The following is a 22,182-nucleotide window of genomic DNA, read 5'->3' as shown; positions in this document are numbered from 1 at the left end:
GCATATCTGTTGTTAGATTGTGATGTCTTTCCTTCGATGCTTTTGTACGATTTAGTTCCCACCGGTAGCCTCCTACAAAATGTCCAATTTTATCAAAAGTCTAAACAAGACATGGTTAAAAGGTAAGAACTGCTATGTAGTTTTAACTAGTACACGGCGAATAATTTAAAATCTGATGAAAATTGGTTGCAGCTTAATATTTAATTTTATCCCTATGCTTCTGTATGGCAGAGTGTACTAGTACTTTTAGTAAAAAAATGTTATCCATTGTGGAGAACGCCATCATTCACATAATGAATTGGTCTCAGTTCGAATGCACTGCAGATCGGTTGTAATTCGTATGCGCAATTAAGTGTTTTAAATTCGAAAAAGATTAGCTCACAAAATGCAGACAGTAGTACTTCAAATCTACCTACGTTTATGCATAAGAGACAAAACAAAATCAGTGCAAGTACACCCTACAAAGACGAAGAATACCAAGGAAATATATGAAGGGTAAATTCAAGGTTAATATTTTGTTAAAATTACTTTATTTCGATACTAAATGGCTACAAAATGAGCAAGGACAACGCTTTAACGATAGTAGCAATAAGAACCGACCAGAATACACTCCATACTTCTTAATGAAGTCATTATAATAGGCGAAACTTGATAAAAGTGAATTTTCAGGACGGTTTTTCTCCAGTTCCTACAAGATCAAAGTAAATTGGATAAAGGTAGTTCTAACCCCGTAACTCACTTAACTCGTTGCAAGCTTGTTTCGTAAGGGAGGTCCTCTCGCCATTTCACCTTTCTCCTCGAAGAAGTCAGATATTCATTCCACGGCTGGGGAAGCTGGTGAGCTGCGCCACTCGGAGATCAAACCAGCGAGTGGACGTGCTGTCGGGATCGGATGCCATTGATCTGACCACTAGGTTCTCTGCTTTAAATTGTGTAACTGAGTTGGTGGTGTCTATGACCAGTTCACATTTTTTAAAGTCACTTTTTATTAAGGTTTTGTGTTAGTTTTAGTTGTTGGCTACTACGTAGTGTTCAGGTTTCAATCTAAAAATACAAGGCTACAGCATTATAGCAATAATTCTCAAAATGTCTCCCATTGGAAACAAACTGAATTAACCTCGCAGTTTAAGAATGTTGGGGCTTTGGCTTTTTTAAAATCTGTTACAGAGGACAGGTTGAGGAATACCGAAGAACTGCTGACAAAGCATCTCGGTGACAACTTCTTTGTTGACTATTTCAACGTTTTTCTTAACCTGCCGGTAACATATCTCGCTCTGTCTAGCACTGGGCAATTTTTTGAACCTTGTATATGTGTCTCTTTTTGTCTGTAGGTGCGTCTGGGCAGGCGCTTGCGTTGAATGAGTGGGTTTGTGACAATTTGTGAGGAAAACGAATTGCAGAACGACTTCCTGATCTCCCCTTGATGAAAAAAAGGGCATATGTCATGTCAGCCACCAATGTTAACACCCCTACATGTTAGTCGTCATCACCCGACTACTTTGTAGTCAGTAGTCACAGATATTACTAAAAACTAAATATTGCTGGGAAGTTATGCTCAAAATATGTTACAAACTGATGACAAATACTGATGTTCATTTGACTGTCCTGCTGTTTATAAATAATTTTCAGGTATTCGGTCAAAGAGTGCTGTTTAAGCTGCATGAGAGGCGTTTTATTTTCGACCCTACAGTTTTTGAAGCAGTCGATGTGAGTCTTATTTTCTTATCATTTAAGCTTTGATAATCTTATTATATTATAATATTATGAAAATTATCGCAGCCTATGATATAAAACATATACCAAGAAATTCAGCCGTCTTCCTTAGCACTGTCGCCATGTTCGCAATGGAAGCTCTCTCTTTCTGTGTGCGTGTGTGTGCATGAACTTGTAATAATGGACTGCTTTAAGACGCTCAACTACTAGAACGAGGCTAATGTAAACAAAGCTTCCGGTTTAGTCACATTCATGACAACGGAGTACTTCGCAAGCGTTGGTCTCTGCAGAAAGTCATCAGTCCACCTATACACGTCCGTGCTGCGTGTGTGCATGTGTGCACTGGTTTGAAAATTACTCCGTCTTTACATGGTAAAAAAATCCTTGGTAGATTTTGAAAAAGTTTATTTTTAACAGACATGCGATTTATAAAACATTTGTTGTGGCTATTAGCCTGTGCAGTGCTCGGATAAACGAAAAAGAAATAGGTGGCATCCATCTAAAGTTACTGTTTGTTTGTAAAGCATGACAGGGTTGTGGCATGGCTGGCCGCACGCAGGTTTCACCTGTTCACAAAGACACACCTCTTTCTGGAATATCAGCTGTGCCATAAATTGCGAAACCTCGACTTTGAGCTGAGGTTCAAGGATCTAGGTAATTTCTTACATTGGCTGTGGTTATACAGCTTAGTGTACTTTATTATGGCATGATTATTCTTAGGGGACTTGTGTGCGTCTGTGGCTGTTGAGACGTTCAAAAATGCGAGGTTGACGTAAAGACCATGTGATACATTGCGGGGAATTTATTGGTGCAGAGTGCGACAGGCAAACCCATCATGCGCTGCAGGTGTTCGCCAACAACCTCCTGGGCAGCGTGGCTGGCATGTACCTGTTCCGAGAGCACCTCCGGGCTTCGTCCGGCTTGAACGTTTTTGGGTGCTGGCTGCACGTGCAACGATTCCGACAGACGCGCGTGTTGGTCAAGCGACGGGAGATATTCCACGAGATCCAGCGGCGCTATCTCCACGCCAAGGCAGTTGACAAACTGTCTAACACGCTGTGCAGAGTTGTTACACTGGGTACCATCCGGGCTTTTATATATGTCAAAAAATACATATAGGTCTGCTCCACGTCTCTTGTAAGATAACCTTTCCCCGTTTCCTGTCACTGCGTTATTTGAAGATGACTTCCAGTGAACACTTGTGTCTACGAGGTATTGAAATTTAGATGTAATACACAAATAGCTAACTTTCGTTTTTGCTTGCTACTAAAATTTTCCCCCAAGTGTTTATCTGTTGATCTATATATTGATTGACGCAAACACTTGCTTTATTTTTTTATTTTTTTACTTTTTCTTTAATAATTATAGATCTCCTGTCTTTTCCTGTGGTGCCGGATTCTGAAACTGAGTTGTCAGCGCAACTGATGAATGCTCGCTACGTGCCCTCTTGCGAGGTCGACCTGTCGTCATCTGAAGCCTTGGCGCAGGTGCATTGCGTGCTTCTGGAAGCCTTGCGCTCTTACTGGGCTCCTTGTTACGTCATGCACGTGCTCTCCACCCAGCCCTTTTCGACACTGGAGGTGAGATGTGGAGACTATGGGATGACACGACTCTAAAGGCATTGACACAATTCATATAGAATCTAAGATATTGATTCTAAAAATAAGACAGTAAGGAAGATATTGACAAATAACGCGATGAGTAAACATGTATAGTGATGTAACGACATAGTGTCTCACACCTCAGGTTAGTTTTTTAAATTTGTATTTTACACCAAACCAGCAACTGAGGTTGTATCTCGGCGAAGTAACCGACACGAGACGGGATCTGAACCCAGGACAGTCAGTCTTTATCCGTGACAAGCTCTTTAGCTGTTGTAGGGCGGTCAGGTGGAGCAATGGTTAGCGCGTGTCACCATACAGCGAGGGGTGGTTGTACTGGGTTCAGCTCTTGTCTCGGGCACGCTGTTCTTTCTTTGCATGTGGCATCTGTTTACAGGTCTCACTGCCTTGCTGTGATATAGCCTTAGATGCTGGCTTTACATAAAACACTAATCCCTCCCCCAACTCTTTAACTGTTTCGCCGTTGGAACACCCACTGAGAGTTCACACAACAACAAACAACGAAAAATAAAATCCCAAAGTGCACCTACAGAGAGCGAGAAAAGAGAAAAAAGAGAGCAAAGAAGATGATTTAAACAGGCAAGGCTCAGAGAAATGAAATGCAGAACACTAGCCCCAGGCCTGACAGATGTGCTTTATTCTCAGCTACAGGTTGGTGAATAATACGATCAACCATTGTCATTGAGGTAAGAGAGACGATGTGAAGTGTGATATAGATAGACGTTAAGTGTACTATAAATAGCAACGCTGCTTTTCAGGAACTGTTTAGAGTTCCAACAAGGAGCGTCATCCAGAACTTTACAGATCTGAAGATGCTAATCAGAAGATGTACCCTTTTCGAAGTCTCGGGTGACCTAAGACACGATGCATATTCTAGTAAAGATGAATGGAGCATGCCAATAATCTCAGCTTCTTCATCGACATTGTCTCAAGCATCTTTATCTTCTACGCATATCACGAGTAGTCCTCAGGAAATCTGCTTTGCCTACCCACCCAATCTGCAGGTGACCAGAGCATCGAGGATTTCAGCGCTAGCAATGGGGCATAGTCACCTAGCGACCAGAGATCAACTGCATCCTGAGGATATAGGTAGACATGTTCACTCTCACATAAGTCTTATATATCTTGTGTAATGCAAATTTTATTGCTTATGATTAGGAAAATCTCTGTGGAAGCGATTTTCCCAAATCTGGATAGATGCAATACTCGTTATCCCTTCACGATACGCGCCTAGAAATATCACTATGCCCAGGAGATCAAGAAAAGAGATGTCAGGACACGTTTACTATGTGAAGGCCCAAGCCAATAGGAAAGCTGGAACTATATATATATTAATATGGTGTATCTCTGTACAAACGTGACGTAACGACTTAACCCTCCAGTATATCCCACTAGTCCTTTGAGAAATGCCATGGATACAGTGTGTGATAATGGAGAGCGTCCACGCATTTTAATGTCCCACCTAAATACCCCATGCTAGATATGATTTATGTGGCTCCTGTGGCACCGCGAATATAAAAAAAATAGTGTTTAGCGATTGCAACTTTCGTCATGATTTACGTATAGTTTCTCGCTTTGCACTCTAATGAACCACTACCTGAATCAATAGCCTGGTTATCATTTAGCATAGATACTTCTCCTTAAATTTAACCAAAAACACGTCTTTTCGGGCATATTAGATTGTCATTCTTTAAATGTGAAGTTTAAAGACATGTGTGATCCAGTTTTTTTTATGTTTTGGCTTTCATGGCCGGTTCTGCTTCGTGAACGCTCTGTGCTGCGTTTCCTAGCTTTGCTCGTGATTCAGTTAGAAAACCCATATAAGCCTCGCATGTCTTAATGAGTTTGTTGTGTCACAGGTGTCATTGTGCAAAAACTTCCAAGTATAGAGAAAACGCAAGGACGAGACTCTCAGACTCAGGGCGACACCAGTGAAGAGGACCGAACAGAGACGTGTGTTGTAGAAGAGCTGCTGGACATAGAACATTATTGCGACTTTCCTGAACAAGAAAGTAAGTGGTTGCCTTGCAGTGAAATTTTAGCAGATTTAGTGACTTTAGCAGATTGATATCAGAAGGCCAGTATGTTGGGAAGTTCAATACTTTCAATATAAAATAAAGTTTAAGTATCGTACATGTTTAAAATAGCACAAGATTCACAAATCCGTTCAAGTTTACACACATCGCCTGTTCTTACCTCTCAATTCTCTACATTCAATATATAAAAGACCGGCAAAAAGGTAAATTTGCATTGTAACCGAAAAACTGTTGGATTTGCAATATGCAATACTAAGTGCTTATCGACGAGAGCGCAAAAAAATCTTAATAACAAAAAAGATAACACAGAAAAACTGTTACTACAGACAAACGACACGAGGAGGAGAAGGGGGGAAAGGTGTCAGAAGAGCTGGAAGATGAAGACGACAGTAAGGTCAGGTTGAATATGATGAGACTTGCCCTGAAAGAGATGGCCCTTAAGCCCGAACCCATGCTTTACCTCAACCAGCTGCTGCGGCATTACCTCTTCGGCTATCGACACCTGGACCAAGAGAAGCCAGTGACTGACAGGTATGCACATCTTGGTGCTTTCATGGAGAACGCAATTACATAATTTGTTAGTACTATTTACTGTCAGGTTTTACTTTTAAGTATTTCACATTAAAGTGACAATTTAATTTGCGAACTCCTTGAAAAGCAAGTTAAATGCTTGTCTTTTTGTTGACACAACGCAAGTGCTTGTTTCGGAAGGCATCACATTCTAAAAAGAAAGGAACTTTGTGCAGGCGAACCCTGTGCCTGCTGGCTTGCGACGACTTGGCCGGCAGTCCGTTCCGTTCTTACCTGCGTGGTCAGGCCCAGCAGCTGTATTTGAGCTACTTTGACTTCTGGTCAGCTATGCGCCGGTATCAGCAGGTCATCCGTTGTTTGCTCTCCATTATTTTGGACAGGCAAACGTTTCCGTTTTATGTATATCAATTATTCGTGGTATTTTTCTTTCCGTTATTTCCTATATACTTCAGTGGGAACTTGCTGAAACAATAAACGTGTAATTTATACAGCGAATAATCAGGCTCACGAAGGAGTATGCTAAGCGCTTGACAAGTAGGAAACATGGACAAAATATAAAGGATAAAAGGAGAAACAACTACACAGACAAATAATAAAAGACAGAAAGCAGAAAGAGGAATCAAGGAACAATTAATAAATATGGAAAGTGTCATTACTGCAGAGGAAGACCGACAGACGGACTAGTTAATTGATATAATCACAACTATTGACAACTATGTTCACTGAAGTAAGGAGTAATGCTCGTGGAACTGACGTATTTTTTATAGGCCATAAATTATGTGAAAGACATATTAAATATCCTTTCTCACAGCGTTTTTTATTTCATTATAAATAGCTTTTTAAAGAGGATAGCACATTACCACATTAAATGCTGTAATGTTTTATGTGACTTTTGCAGTTGCATGATCTTAACCGAATGGGGGAAATTATGGACACAAAGTACTTCTGTATGATCGCCGACGCACACACACAACACATCCGTTATATGGTAAACAGATTTCTAATGGGCAGTGGTATTGATGCCAGCATCTTAGAATACAAGATTCGTCTGAGTCTTCTGGAGGACATCAGAAAAGCCAGATGGTCACCACTCATCAACTCAACATTGGACGTCGTGTCCAATGTAAGTCACAATGCAACTAGTCACTGGACTTTCATAGCAGTAAGCAGATTTTCATGAAAACATTGCCTACATAATAACGTTCCATGCTTGATCTATTTATTCTGTATTCTAAGGATAACTCATGTGTAAATATTTTTTTTATCCCTTTTATGCTCTTTTACTACGGCAAAGGTTTGCTTCTGTAATACTTTCGGTTTTTTTGACTGAGACTAGAGGAAAAGTTCTTACCAACAAAGCTTCTTTACGGTCGTCTGTGTGGCAGGTACTCAGTATCCCCATGACGCAGTTCATCCTTTATGACAGACAAGATTTTCGAAAGCACGCGGTCAGTTACTGAGTGCACATCTAGTTAAGCTTAAGATCTGATTTCTTCACCCTGCTATGTTTAGACATCTTTTGATCACATGTTTCGTGTGCATTAATATCATTATACACATTACAGTTTTCTGTTCTTGTGCTCACCAAGCTGTTCTCACATTCACACATTATACAGTAATATACAAACCAATACAGAAAATGATCAATATTTTTCCCTCATCCACTGATCCTATAAGATGGGTAAAAAATATTAAAAAAATTCCTATGACAGATGGATTCAAGCAGCCCTTTGCTCAACTTAGAACAGGATTCACAAGCTGAGGACATAATGTCATCGGTGAGTTATCTGGGAGAGCTAAAGATTTCAGTCAGCTGGGTTTCTCGCGAGTACGCGACTTTCAGTTTTCTAGGTCGCCTACAAATTTATATAGGTTAAACATTATAGGTATTTTTCCCTGAATGCATGAAGAATAAGTATTATTGATGGTTAACTCGTATGTTTTTTTCTTAATTTCTTTACTTATTTATCTTGCCCACTCTCTATCACACACACACATTCTGATCTTTTTTGTGTTCATTTCTTTAGAAAATTTTTGGACATCTTAGCAGACGAGATGCAGTTCAACGTTTTCAAGAAGTATTTAGAGCTGAAGGGTCAGTTGAAAACAGTCGCTTTTGTTCCTGACTTACGTTTTAGCTTCCTAGTTTGCAATCAATAGTTAATGCAAATTCTCAAGAGTTCCAAATCTTCATCTCACTACAGTTTTATTTATCGATATATCTTTTCATTTTACTGCAATTTCGTAAAATTTTAAAACTCCGAATACTAAAGATGAAAACCATTGTTTTGAACATATTAACTAGTGTACCCAGACACGTTTAAATTACTACTTTGTGCAAAATATAGAGATAGTTTAAAGAACGTTAGACGGATTTATTTGAAATATAATTGGAATAATCTTCTGAATGCTAAAAAAAGGCTAAGCTTCAAACTGTTAACGATTGCAAGACTTGTCAGGATCTCTTCTCTGATTACTGTGCAAATCATGATATTTCACAACTTTTTTTCCAGAAAACAACTAAAAAGGTGAAGTATTATTCAGTTTAACTTGCCAAAGCTTATCTGTCTTTAGGGTCTGCCAATGCAGATACCTTCGGTCCTGCATTCCTTGCTGAAGCGGAGAAACGAGGCAGCGTCATTGCGAACATTTGCTGATCGCCGCTGTCTCTCAGATCCCTGGAGAGAGGATCCCAAACACGATCCAGATGGAGACATGGAATGTCTGCGACCCACGGATCCTCGTGGCACCAAGTATAATGGCGTTGTTGGTGTCCTGGGCGAACAGCATCGCTTACTGGCCTTTCAGTTTCTTATCGTCCTGCGAGAAGGTACTGTTGATGAGCACTGAGTTTTACTGGAAACTAAAGAAAGCAGAACGAGAGGTAAAATATGATTAAGCTATTGATGATAAGACTAGGATTTTGTAGGAAGACCCAAAAGTTTCAACTGATTGTTAAAGTATTTTATCAGGTCGCATATACTTGACACCTTCTCAAGTGACCAGATTATTTCTCGTACGGTTCCGTCATTGGCAACAGAACAATTGTCGCACACTAGAATATGTGATACTTGTACGGCAGATCTGCCAGACGCACAGGTCTGTGATGTGGCTTCTTTGGCAAGAATTGTGGGGTCTGACTATGGTAGCCTGCACATTCCTTTCTCGGCTCCTGTCACTCACAGTATGTATTGCACACTTTCTTTTTGCAATTGTTTTACAAATTCCTTTGAATAAAAAAATTCATTATACAGCATAAACTATATATATAATTGCTGTAAAATGTATTTCTTGCCATTCCTAAGACACAACGATAAAACTAAAGAGATCATTTTAAAATATTATCGCAAGAAATGCTTATGAGAATAGCTAAGTCGTAATGACGATTGTTTAACACATTGGGTACGAGTAAAGGGCAGGTGATCACTTTGGTTCAAATGAACATAAAATTTGTAACAACTGAATGCTTTATGAAAGAAGAATTGGAACCTAGATCCAGCTTACAGGTGACAGACATGAGGACAGTGGATTGGAGACTGCAGAAATTTTATCTTTGACTAGGATTTTTGGCCAGTCTTCGACCAAAGCAGCGAATGTCCAGGGCGACGTTACTAAAACCATCGCCTTTGATGGAAGATTTCCTTTCCCCTGTAATCAATAGGTTGGGGCCTATGCATACTTTAACAATGAACGATCTCTTGGAATATAGAAGAAGAAGAAGAAAACTGGTGCTTAAACTTCCAAAAACTCCAAGGTACTCTGAGTGTCTTGATTCTAGTTATGTCTGTTTTCCCCTCCGTCATTCTTCCTGGTTTTTTTTTTCTGTCTGCTTTTGCAATATAATGTCTGTGTGTCGCTCTAAATTACTGTACATGAGATTATTATATAATGCATGTATTGTGTTGCGCATTATAGGTATTTTTCCCTGAATGCATGAAGAATAAGTATTATTGATGGTTAACTCGTATGTTTTGTTCTTAATTTCTTTACTTATTTATCTTGCCCACTCTCTATCACACACACACACACTCTGATCTTTTTTGTGTTCATTTCTTTAGAAAATTTTTGGACATCTTAGCAGACGAGATGCAGTTCAACGTTTTCAAGAAGTATTTAGAGCTGAAGGGTCAGTTGAAAGCAGTCGCTTTTGTCGAGGATGTGCAGGACGCCTTGCGGCTCCTGGATCAAACAGAGCAGGAGACAATGGTCGCCGGCATCATAGAACAGTATTTCGGGAATGGTGGTAACGATTTTGTGTGCTGTGAAACTGATTCGTGAATGCTTGGCACCTTTTCAAAAGTTTCTACCGAATGGGCTGATATTCCATTTTAATTGTTATCGCTTATTGAGGAAACGATTATGAAAGACGTATGCTTAACCTCTCTACATTTGTGCTTAAGACTAGACATTATCTACCTTTCATTTAATATACTCTAAACGTTTGTCATTTTTAAGAATATCTAGACACACTCCTTTGATCAACATCTGTACTAAGAAACTGTATACATTTACCCATTTAACACCAATTTAACAATGATATTTTGGAGATTCTTAGCCATTAAGTGATGATCATGAGCATTCACTTTCGCTAATATTTAAGCCTGTGTCTGAGAGTGTAAGGATATCGTATCAATTTCTCAAGAATATTGTAGACAGCACTAAGAGCTACTCTTTCAATATGTCTTTGAAAAACGTGTTTTGCTGTTAGTGCTCTATTTTGTACACAGAGAGGATTCTGACCTTTGGCGAAGAGCTGCCTATGACAGTTAGGATTGACAAAAGTCTCAACCTGAAAAACCTGCACTCAGTTCAGTTATCTTTGGAAAAACAGATAGAAAAAACATGGTGAGTTGTTTTCTGTTGTGACTAAGATAGTGACAGACAAGCCAAAGACACGAAAAGAAGAAATCTTTATTGTGTTTTTAAAGTAAACTTGCTTAAAAAGTCGTCAGGTCGTTCTTTGTACGGAATCTAAAAACGCAGTTAATAACAAAACGGTGGTGATTTGTAGCCTTTCTTCAGGCAAAACGTGATTAAGACATTAGGTTGAGACAAGATACACCCAAAATGACTCAAAGACTATTTACAAATAGTAAATAAGAAGTATATGTTCATGGAAACCACAGGGGTTCTTAATAACAAGAATGGAGACAAGTATCAGAGGTATTTCTTTCTTGCGAAAATTCTTGAAATTAGGATAAGCATCAAAGTAATGATAATTAAAATTAAAATAAATAACACTCATACCGTTATACAACTTTCCGATACAGAATAAGCCAAAAAATCCTTTTTTTTATTATTGTGTTGTTTATTGTTGTTCAATAGGTTTAAGAAATACGTGGAGGATCTACAGCTACAAAAAGTAGACCTATCACTTTTCGACCAGGAAACCAACAAGGACGACTGGCTAGAAAACTTTCTTTTGAAACAAGAGGTAAAAACAAGGGGCCAGAAGAAAAAGAAAAGAGGAAGAAGATATTAATGAAACTAAAGAGCAAGAAACAAAAAGGAAAAGTCGAGAAAGAGAGAGCAAATGTCCAAAAAGAGAAAAGAGAAAAACACACAGAAAGCAAGGTCGTAGATGAAGGTAAACAAAGCCGAGAGACTATCAAAGACTTGGAGAGGAAAGAAGAAAATGAAGAAAGTAAAGAAAGCAAGAAGAAGAAAGAAAAAAAAGAAATCAAAGAGAAAGAAGAAAAAAAAGAAGGAAAGAAGAAAAAAGAAAAAAAAGAAGGCAAAGAGAAAAAAGAAAGAAAAGAAAGATCAGATACTCTCGGAGACTTGGAGGAGGGTAAATACAAGACAAGAAAGGAAAGTTCTGGAGAGAGAAAGACAAAACCACAGGCTAAGAATGAAAAAAATAAGGACCAGGAAGAGGAGAATGAGATAAAATCGGTTAGTGGGACGGAAAGTGAAGAGGAACAGAACCCGGAAGCTACCAAAGTGGAGACTTTGCACAAAAATAAGGAAGTCTTTAAAGATTATGAACAAGAGAAAATACAGAAGAAGAAAGGTGGGGAAGACGATAAAAGAACATCGATCGGAACATCTTCTCTTAACCAAATGACATCAAAAAGACAGGCTAAAATATTAAAGAAAGAAATAGAAACAGAAGAAGAAGAAGAAGAAGACGAAATAAAAGAAGTAGAAGAAGAGGAAGAACAAGAAGAAGTCAAAGAGAAATTGAAGAAGAAAGGAGAGGACGATGAAGGAACATCGCTCGGAACAACTTCTCTGAACCAAATGATGTCAAAGAGACAGGCTGAAATATCAAAAAAAGAAGAAACAACAAGAGAAGAAATTAAAGAGAAGAAACAGAAAGATTTCAAAACGAAAAAAAGTATGCAGAAGGTAGCTGACGAGAAAAATTTAGCGGAAATAAAGAGCCAGACACCCACAGATGCACAGACGCACAAATTCACTTCACGAATCTTACAGCCACACACATATTCTTCACCAGCTGTAATAAAGGAGGAAATACAAGAGATTGAAGAAGAAACAGAAGGATACCAAACAGAAACAGAATTTTTACCAGAGAAAGAACAGTTAGAAAATATGGAATATTCTGTTGAATCTATAAAAGAAGAAATACGCAAAGGGAAAGAAGAAAAAAGAGGATACCAAGCAGAATGTTTAATAGAGCAAGTTAAACAAGAATCAACAGAATCATCACCAGCAGTGCATGCTAGGTCAAAGGTTCTAACAGTAAAGGCAAAGCTGGTAAGTTTTACATTTTTTATTTTGTTTTTTTGCGACTGTATCAACCTTTATCTTCTTAAGATTGAGTGCGTTTTGTCCACTGTTTCTATGCGCTTTGTCCACTTTTTCCACCACTGGACTATTCTTATAATTAGTGCATTATCAACTATTTTGACAACACTGCAAGTGTGTACTACTCCCATCACGCTTGCATATTGTAGATGTTGCGACCGTGTATACAGGTGATTCAAAAGTTGCATATTGGCAAAGCCTAATCAGTAAGCACGTACTAAATATTTCTCAGCCAGTCATGTAACAAGGAGACCAAAAAGTGCAATGGAGCGAATGGCTAGTTGTTAGATACTAGATAGTATATTGAAATTACTTTAAATCAGAGTTCTGCACAAAATGTTGGGAAAAAATGCCTGGCACTATATAATGCTTGTGATATTGTTATGTATGCTCGTTATAATTCAAGGAATATGATTTTGATGATTTTGTCATGTAAATGTAATGTGTTAATGTAAAATAAATGTTTAAAAAAAAAATTATTATTCCAGTTTGAGTCGTTGCGACCCGTGATTAAAAAGATGGCAAAGTTCACGCGTTCTCTGAATACACCACTTGAAAGAAAATTATTTGAAATTTATCTCAAGCAAGAGCTCCAGAATGCGAAGGATCATCTGACATCAGACAGTACGTATTCTGTAATTTGAGTGTACATGCTACTACTCGCATTTATTAAACACGAACATTTAAGAAAAGTGAAAGAAGTAATAGCTTTAATGGTGATTAATTTTTGTGACACAGAGATAGCACAGCTTTATTACCAGCTTTTTTTAGGTTGAAAATAATATATAGAATAAATACATATTAGTTATAATGGGGATATTGAGAAGACTGTATGTATTCTCACAAAGTATTTTTTTTTTCATAGTTTCACTGCGGAAATCACGTCTGTGCTTTTATATATAAAACAACAGCAACAACCAAACACACACATCTTGTCCACACTTTTATAGAACTTAGTGACTTAGAAAAAAAGGAGGGGGGGAGAGAGAGAAAAAATAATGATAGACATATTTCTAAACTTCTAAACTAAAAGAAGCTGGGTTTCAGTTTGGAAGAATCGATTGTAATTGGTATAAATAAGCGTTTGTTTGATCTTTCATGCATATTACTTGTTCAAACATTGCAGAGGAATTGAGAACGACTGACTCAGAAGGAATCGAACACGCAGTGTATACACGCAAGATTTTGAATGATCTCATCCAAGTCAACAAACTGCCTGCGGACCTCCGCTTTTTTGTGGAAACAGACAGGCAAGGGAGATAGGTTGTCTATCTCCAAGTAGGTCCATTGGTTAGCAGTTACCCACATTAACGCGATATGTTAGTTCTCCGTTTCCCCGATGTAGGTCCTGAAGCTAATGGGATATCCAACAGGTAAGTCAATAGAAAGACTTGTGTAAATGCCGTGTTTTAGCAGGTACTCACAATCACCTGACTATTTCACCACCAAAAGTCTTAATCTGGTCTCCAATCAAACAGCTAAGCTCTGCAGTTCCTGAGTATATTTGTTGTTGTAAGAAATCTTGCGCCACGCTGCAGGGAATTTAATTGTGTCAATCGCTGGGTGATGTAAAGTACTGCAGCACGCACGCTTCGTTGTATGTGCACGCGATTCGTGATGTTCTAACTCAGTGTTGTTCGTCACTTTGTCTTACTCACTCAACAACAGAACGCCAGCATCAATAGGAGGTGTTAGCCTCGACCCGTTCTTTCTCTTACACACACCTACACTATTATCTTAATCAAAATTGCAAGAAGCGTTATTTCACTTTTTAAAAAAAAGTTAGATATAAACAAATGCAGATTGCTGTCATGTATAGCATGCTACAATAATAATGTTATAGATTCAAGAATCAAATGATATCTCACGTAAACTGTTCTGCAAAAATCGGGGTAAAAGTCGAAAAGGAAAACCCAATCCTGGGCATGCGCGCTGAAGCCATCATTGAGTGCTTTTTCCAGTCCGTGTGTGAACCAGTGGTCCAGGTGAGCTATTTTGTCTGTGTAGACCAAGTGTAAGACGACTTTTATTTAACAGATAACGAATTTTGTGATTTTTGTTTTCATACACATCTACAACAGGATTAAAATGAAAGCAACTTCATGATGCTAAAGATGTTGTTATCAGAAATACCCAATTCACCAGTCTATACATTCAGATGTCAACAGACAGGAGACTATATAGTTATCTATTCACCTGGATTCCTGACCACTACAATGTTCTTAGTTACTTTCTTATTAGCAGAATAACTTGTTTTATTATTCATTTAATTAAAAATTGCAATTCTAATACGTATTTAAATGAATGTCTTTTACGTTCATTTTTACTAATGTCATTTACAGGTCAATTTATGTCCGGAAAAGACTGTGTCACAAATAATTAAAAGTAAGTCCATGAGTTTGTCTGCTGACATGTTCCATGATACCTGCATTCGTCTTTATCCTCTGCTCTTCAAGATGTGGAAAATGTGAGTATCAGCGTTTTGTGTAAAAGCTGTAATGAGTTAATTATAGCTTAGCGACTCTATAGAGGTGTTTGTCCTCATTCGCCCTATGAGGAATGCGTCTGTGCTGTTGACAACAGATTTGCTCATCAGTGGCTTTCAAGGCTTGGTGGGAACCGGCAAAAAAATAGAATTGAAATGATACTGGCATCCTTCAAGGACCCTATCATTGGGGATTGTCCTCATCCGGAGGAACCAACAGCAGATTACCTTCACTTAGCGCTGAGTGACTACAAGTACTCTCCTTTAGGGGACAAGGATGTGAGAGGTGATATAAGCTTACCTTTGTTAAATCCCTTTTCAGCTCCCACAACTCTTTTTCGTCTATGGTCTGTCGCTCCATTTCAATGTTTTCCTCCAAGTCTGACACCAGCTCAGTTAGGGATGTATAGATTATAATTTAGAAAAGTTCTAATAATAATGAAGATGAAGACTAAAAATAGTCATTACAATCATAGTCTACTTTGTGTCCCTCTGTTATTCTCCCTCTCTCTAACTTGATAGAGGGACAAACAAATTCATTGTAAAGTTAAGTTTCAATACTAACGACTTCAATCGTGTCCGATACAAATTTCGTGTTGATAAGGAATCGTTTACAATCACATCTAAATCACACCTTCCGAAGGCCACTATGTTTGAGTTAAATATGTATTTTTTTGTAAATTTGAGAAAACAAATGACGTTAACAAAGGATTATGAAACGTTTGAAATAAGCTGTAGCTATGACTTTAATAACATCAGGAATGAAGTAAATTTTTTTTTGACAAGCACTATAAAAAGGGTAGTTGAACTGTGTGTTAATGCAAAGAAAATATGAAAAAGTACTTCTTATTGTTCACACTGCTACATTTTGAAAGATGCTTAAATACAGCCCGTTACTTTATTTCCAGTAAAAAAAATGTACGTATAGTAGGGATCGAACTGGGAGCTTATTTAGATGAGTAAGATTGTTGCATGTATGTATATTTGCATCACGTATATTAATCAAACCTTTTTCTTGTATTTCGCTTTGCTTGTCATGAAGTAGTTTATTTGAGGAAGAACAACCTGTGAAATGTGTTAGAACTAATATTTTTGCAGATATTACAGGAGGTTTGCTGAGATTTAGCATTCATCATGGTATTCGCTTTATTGTCCACGAGGCAGAACAAAAGAAATCAAACAAACTGTCAGCTTATAAATTGCCAGCACTACACGTAAATGTAAACAATTCGTGTAAAGAGTCTGTTGCAAAAAACTTGGAAAAAGAGAATTTTTGGGAAACCCAGTATCAGGAACAGGAAAAAATTAATAGATCAAGCAACTGTCCAGGGAACTCTGACACGGTCGGGTCTCACGCATAATTTCCTGCCTTGGTGAAAACCCTCGAATGCAGAGAAAGAAAGAGGGATTTTGGTATAGAAAGAAGTAATGTACAGATTACATACAACAACATTTCACAGGATCAAGATTGTGTCGTCGCTATAGAAGAGAGAGGACGAAAGCATCAAACAAATCCAGAGCCAAAACAGAAGGGAGAAACTTACAGCGCGCCAAAAGTATGTTCAGAGCCGAAAGTAATGACAAGTGAACAGATGGGTGGGGAAAAGGTAGTAGAAGAAGAAGAAGAAAACGTCACCATAGAGGAGAGTGGACAAAAGCATAAACTAAAAGCAAAAGTCAAAACAGAAGGGAAAATCTTACAGCAAACCGAAAATATGTTCAGAGTCAAACGGAATGACAAGTGGACACATGGGTGTGAAAAAGTCAGAAAAAGGCAAAAACGACACATCGGCACAAAAAGATCAAAAATCGAACCAAAAGAGTAAGGGCCGAGAAACTCAGAACAAGCAAAAGCCAAAGCATAGGGGGGGGGGGGTGATAAAGAGATAGATAATAACAGCAGACAGAAGCTTACAAAACGCGTGGACAGAGATGCAAACACATTGCAAACAAAGATGAGACAACGTGGAAAACAAGAACCCAAGATGCAAGCAGCAAATCGCACTCTCATGTGTGTTTCCGATGAGTCTGAGGAAGGTAAACAATGTTCCTTCGACTGTTTACTATAACAGATCATACTACATGTGTTTCTGAACAAAAAGAGATTTCAGGTTTTCCTTACTCAGACGTTTTTGGAGATAAACATAGGCAAACATTTATTCATTTTGTCTTTTAGAGAAGGGTTTATGACGAGAAAAAGATAAGTTGTCCAAGAATTAAATGGTTAACTTTTATTTGCTTGATACCCTTTTTAAAACTGCTGATGTATGCAATTGATAACAGGTTTCATTTCTTTTTTCCATTCTATGCCTTTAACGTATTACGTTTTGCTTACTTTCACAATCAAAAAAGCACTAGTAGAAACTCGTAGGAATTTTTGAACATCGTTCATTAATAAGAAAGTGATTCAGCATTAGAAAAGAAAAACATGAAGAAAATAACCAAAAAAAAAACCCAATTAGCAAACAACTCTGAAAATACTGTAAAATGCCAAGGACTGTGCAAAGTGGACTAACGTTCTTTTCATTTATGCTAATAATGAAAACTGTTGAGACTGCATGCGATATTTATTTAAGAAAACTTGGAAATTTGATGTAAAAGTTTTAATTGAGAATAAACTTAAAAAAAAGCGACACAAACACGTAACTATGCATGTCTCCATTGACTTCCTGGAGCTGTACTTCTCATGGACAAACGATTCTCTGTTTTAGGAGTTACAGCTGCTGAGCCTTAATTTTCCGAGTCGGAGTCTTCCAAAGCTGGATGGCTGTCTTCAGCTGCAGGACAGCCAGTCTGTATGGGGGCCTGGCAAGAGGCCCTTTAAGGGCGATTATGCCGTGCAGGTCAGCAGAATGATCACTCTACTATGTGAAAGCCGATAAGCATCTCTGTGACTGTTAGCATAACAATCACTGTCAGGTATTTTGGTCTCTCACTCGATAAGACTATGCGTGCTTCTCAGTCCATCTACCTTTCTTTCAGTCACCTGCTATTTCCTCTACGTTTTCTCTCATTCATATATCACACGAGAAAAAAAGACTTTTTTATATAAATGAGCAAGATAGTGTTAGTCAAATACAGACATGTCAGCATCCCTAAGATGGTTATTGGTTCTTTCTCAAGAGAAAAATACAGGGCTGAAAGTGACTTTTGTCAAAAGTTATTGTAGAACCAGATACAATTAACATATACAGTTTATAATGGACGTAATTGTGCTCAATTATCATAAACTGCATTTCTGTCCAAGATGTTTTGAATGGTTGAAGTATCCATTTCATTGTAATGTAAAATTCTGCCGATACCTTTCACTTATGCAACGTAAAACAACAAACGTAAATGCATTAGTTATATTACAGTTTCCGGGCAACAGCTGTAGATGCAATTATTGCCACCATTTCAGGGGTCTGTTGACATTGCGGAAAGCAGTCATGTCGTTGTTTAAGAGCGACATTATTGTGACCAGTGGCAAGCTTTGCACCAAAATCTGTTGAGCTTTGGGGACTGGACTACAACAAGCAACGCAGTACGAGTATTTTAACTCTTGGAATACGTTAAACTTTGACGAACAGCTGGGGGACTGTCAGGATAGGGGTTGTCAACCTGCTTAGCCTTCCCTGTGATGTTGCTGGACTACCCGGCAATTTTCACAACCCAGTGAAGTGTATGGATTATCAGTTCTTTTCGTAGATGTTTACTAGGTTTTTCGCTTTTTGAATTCTTTAGATATATATATACCCTTTTTGTGTCTCTTACTATTTGTATCAGCATTTTTAAATAGACGCATGTTTATACATAATATATTGTATTCTTTTAATATTTTTGAATGTATTTCAAAAGCAATGTATAGTCCAAAAGAAAGGTGACAAAATACAAGGGTTTGGCTTTTTGTTTAGTCTTTATCATAAAGGTGTGACTGTTAACAGAAGGAAAGTGTTGTTAGTGATAAGGAATGATTGTTATCCGTACGCTAGTTGACGACCTTGACCTATGACCTTGTGCAAGAGCGTATTTATATTTTTGTGTGTGATTATTGTTTTTATCATCATCAATCATCAATCATCATCATCATCATCATCATCAAAATACTTGTTTGTTCCGTTACCATCAGCTTAAAATACCTGCTCCGTCTAGAGCAAAAGGCCAACAGTCATTTGAAAATATTGTGATTTCAAAATTTTGTAGTTATTGTAAAAATCCGAAAACTTTTAAATCTATTATATAATATAATTTTAATGTCAGTGGTTTACAGTCCAGTAACAAATTGAAAGCCCAATTATTACACCATCACCACAACCCACCACCACCAATAATATTAATATTATACTTCACCAGGCTCCCACCAGATGCTACTGACTGCGCACCACACATACAGACATGTACAAGTCAGGTAGTCATTCTAATAAACATTTTTGGAGAAACATTAACTCTAACGTTGTGTTCAAATCCTTCTCACTGCTTAAAACGAGAAACTTGACCTTTAGCCCGTGATGTTTGTATCCCTGAACCATATATTGTTTTTTATTATTACGTAGTATGCACGTCATTAGTGTTTGTGACGTCAGTCGCTAGCGTGTAGACATTTATTTCACTTCCTCCCGTCCTCAGATGTTTAGGTGTTCGTTCTTTTTGTGCACAAAGCTTGCACTGGACCATGTCCGGTGTTGGCGAGCTTTTGAGCAAATCAAGGCAGAAAGGTAATGTAGACATTCTTCCAACTATTTGGTCGCCATTTTAAAAATTTAACATCTTATATTTTAATCATCATCATCATCATCATCATGATTGACACAGCTGTTTATCATCAGCATAACTCACATGTGACATAGTAATGCGTGACATAACCTCAGACAGAGGGGAGGTATGTCACACAAAGTATTGGACCCAATACAGATCCCTTCGGGACACCATATCTCAGGACAGAAGCATCTGAGTAAGCACCATTAACACACCCGCAATCGGATTCTGTTCATGAGATAAGATCGAAACCAGGACAAAGCAACATCGTGAACACCAAAAGAGTGCCGAAGTATGTAGAGAAGTATAGAATGATCTACAGTATCAAATGAAGCTGACAAGTCTAACAACCCCATAGACACTTTGTCATCGTCAGGAATGAGGAGTAGATCATTTACAACTTCTAGGTACGCTGAGTGAAAGACAGAGAGACACTATTCTGAACTACTGTCTCATCCGTCGTCATGCCTGTTTATAAAATGTTTATGTGTGTGTGTGAGAGAGAGAGAGAGGAGATCAAGATTAGCCGATAAAATATGATGAATATTATTTTTAAAATGAAGACACCAACTTTCTTATGCCAGTAGGGCTTCATCTTTTAATTAAAGAAACAACAGGCATGATTAACGACACCCAACGCTAATATCGGGATTCTAAAATAAAGCGATCATTTTTGTTTCACTTTCTAAAATCCTTGAAATAGCAAGAGACCGAAGCAGATTATAAGAGACTCAAAGAAAGAGAAAGAAATGTCTAACAACTTTCAAACTGAATGTCATATCAATTTATTCTGGATTTATATTCATTGTAAATAATTAGATTTTATTAATAATATAAATGAGCGTCCAGAAATACTGAAAATTGCATACACTCAACAGGTCTGCAGGGTTAGAGGTACGAAACTAAAAATAGCACAAGAGTGCGCATCGTTACATACACGATGCGCAAGATGGCACGTCAGTAATTTCTGGAAGAAAGAGTGCAGTTATAGAAAGTGGCTATACTGTGACAGTCATTCGAGTAAAGAAATAATATCAATAAAAGTGCATAGCCAATCTTTTAGCATTCTTATTAAAAAGTGTTTTGCTACAAGCATGTCACTTCACTGAGGCATTTGCCTAACGCGTCAGTTTCACTTGACGACCATCTTTAGTCGAAGGCACTACTTTTACTTTCAAGCTGTCGTCTGCTTGTGCCCTTACAACAATTCTTGGAGCTGTGTGCAGTAAAGTAGCATAAAAGCGTTCAGTTAATAACGTTTTAATTAATATGTTGAATTTTCTCTATGATATGGAACATGAATTTAAGACGGAATCAAAAACGAACTGCACCACTCTGTTGAAGAACAGCGTACTTTATTGTCGTCTGCTTCAGAGGAGAGGTTGAGAAAGACGAAGGAGTTTCTAGCCAAGCATCTCCATGACCGCTTATTTGTGGACTACTTCAATGTTTTTCTCAACTTGCCGGTAACCATACAACTTTTCTTAATATTATGATTTTTGTGGAGTCACATAATTTCGATCTCTCGCTTGTATATGTGTGTGTGTGTTTTCACTCGCTTGTGTTAATGCATCATATATCTTCCGGAATGTGTCATAGTAACTCAGAATAGCCAGCACCTTCATGTTAATGCTACTGCCATCATCATTGTCGTGGTTTGCCCCCAGCGTCGCAGGATGCACACTCGCAACACACAACCACTCGCTCAGCCGGACAGGGACACGACGTACATTAAAGGGATACTAAAGGGAAAATTAAACTGCTTAGAAACTCGTAAATAGTAGGATCAATTTGAATCTCGTCTATTTTCATGTCTGTTCATGTGAAAAAAGTTGAAGGTTTGTAGTAGAATGTTGCGTTTAAGAAGAGAAATTACACGGACTCTTTCGTCTGCTTCGACGAACTCTCGTTCTCGGTCACGTGACCTTATGACGTTTCAGTAGGATTGTTTACATGTGAGACCGAACCATGCCTGCACCCGATTGCCACGAAAAAATGGGAAAAGATTCGACATTGTCATCATTTTCCGAAAGACAGATCGAGCCTTACAAAAAGAGTGTGTCATACAATAACAAGGCTCGATGCCACACGTTTGGGAGCCCAGAGAGTGGGAGGTGTTATGCAAGCATTTTGTTGACGATGCTTTACTAGCCGGACCCGAAATGTCCGAACAGTTAGATTTGGCCTTCAAGGCACAGCTTCTGCCAGATGCAATTCCGACCATTTTTCAACACAATGAAATTTCTCGAAAAAGAATGAAGGATCTATCTGACAGACGAGTTTCACTTGC

At 38.2% G+C, this 22,182-nt stretch overlaps 3 protein-coding genes across 8 annotated transcripts in view; all 3 read left to right on the top strand.

The window, feature by feature from the left end:
• Window positions 1–11,416, top strand: LOC112576834. The gene is made up of 19 exons (XM_025259618.1): window positions 1–122; window positions 1,168–1,259; window positions 1,630–1,707; window positions 2,238–2,367; window positions 2,528–2,791; window positions 3,082–3,293; window positions 4,094–4,424; window positions 5,195–5,347; window positions 5,698–5,902; window positions 6,118–6,247; window positions 6,801–7,025; window positions 7,288–7,350; window positions 7,615–7,680; window positions 8,477–8,732; window positions 8,985–9,086; window positions 9,464–9,656; window positions 9,961–10,145; window positions 10,630–10,747; window positions 11,228–11,416. The coding sequence occupies exons 1-19, from the start codon at window positions 80–82 to the stop codon at window positions 11,382–11,384; spliced, it is 3,003 nt and encodes a 1,000-aa protein (XP_025115403.1). The 5' UTR covers window positions 1–79; the 3' UTR covers window positions 11,385–11,416.
• On the top strand, window positions 11,350–17,044 carry LOC112576835 (uncharacterized protein PF11_0207-like). Its single transcript, XM_025259619.1, has 7 exons — window positions 11,350–12,622; window positions 13,162–13,297; window positions 13,800–13,923; window positions 14,517–14,658; window positions 15,016–15,140; window positions 15,257–15,444; window positions 16,257–17,044. The coding sequence occupies exons 1-7, from the start codon at window positions 11,384–11,386 to the stop codon at window positions 16,517–16,519; spliced, it is 2,217 nt and encodes a 738-aa protein (XP_025115404.1). The 5' UTR covers window positions 11,350–11,383; the 3' UTR covers window positions 16,520–17,044.
• Window positions 17,045–19,719: 2,675 nt separating this feature from the next.
• LOC112576830 overlaps window positions 19,720–22,182 on the top strand; it is a 31,337-nt gene continuing 28,874 nt past the window's right edge. For 5 of the 6 annotated variants that reach the window (XR_003101922.1, XM_025259600.1, XM_025259599.1 and 2 more), the window contains exons 1-2: window positions 19,720–19,852; window positions 21,267–21,358. Coding sequence is in view for 4 of the 6 variants with exons in the window: in XM_025259600.1 (XP_025115385.1) it covers window positions 19,810–19,852; window positions 21,267–21,358 (135 nt within the window). In the remaining 2 variants the exon portion in view is untranslated. Of the gene's footprint in view, window positions 19,853–21,043; window positions 21,359–22,182 lie in introns of those variants that run through there. The other variant, XM_025259601.1, reaches the window with a different exon arrangement.

Source organism: Pomacea canaliculata, linkage group LG12 (genome assembly GCF_003073045.1).
Source record: "Pomacea canaliculata isolate SZHN2017 linkage group LG12, ASM307304v1, whole genome shotgun sequence".
Taxonomy (NCBI): domain Eukaryota; kingdom Metazoa; phylum Mollusca; class Gastropoda; order Architaenioglossa; family Ampullariidae; genus Pomacea; species Pomacea canaliculata.
This window is presented reverse-complemented; position numbering and strand designations above follow the sequence as displayed.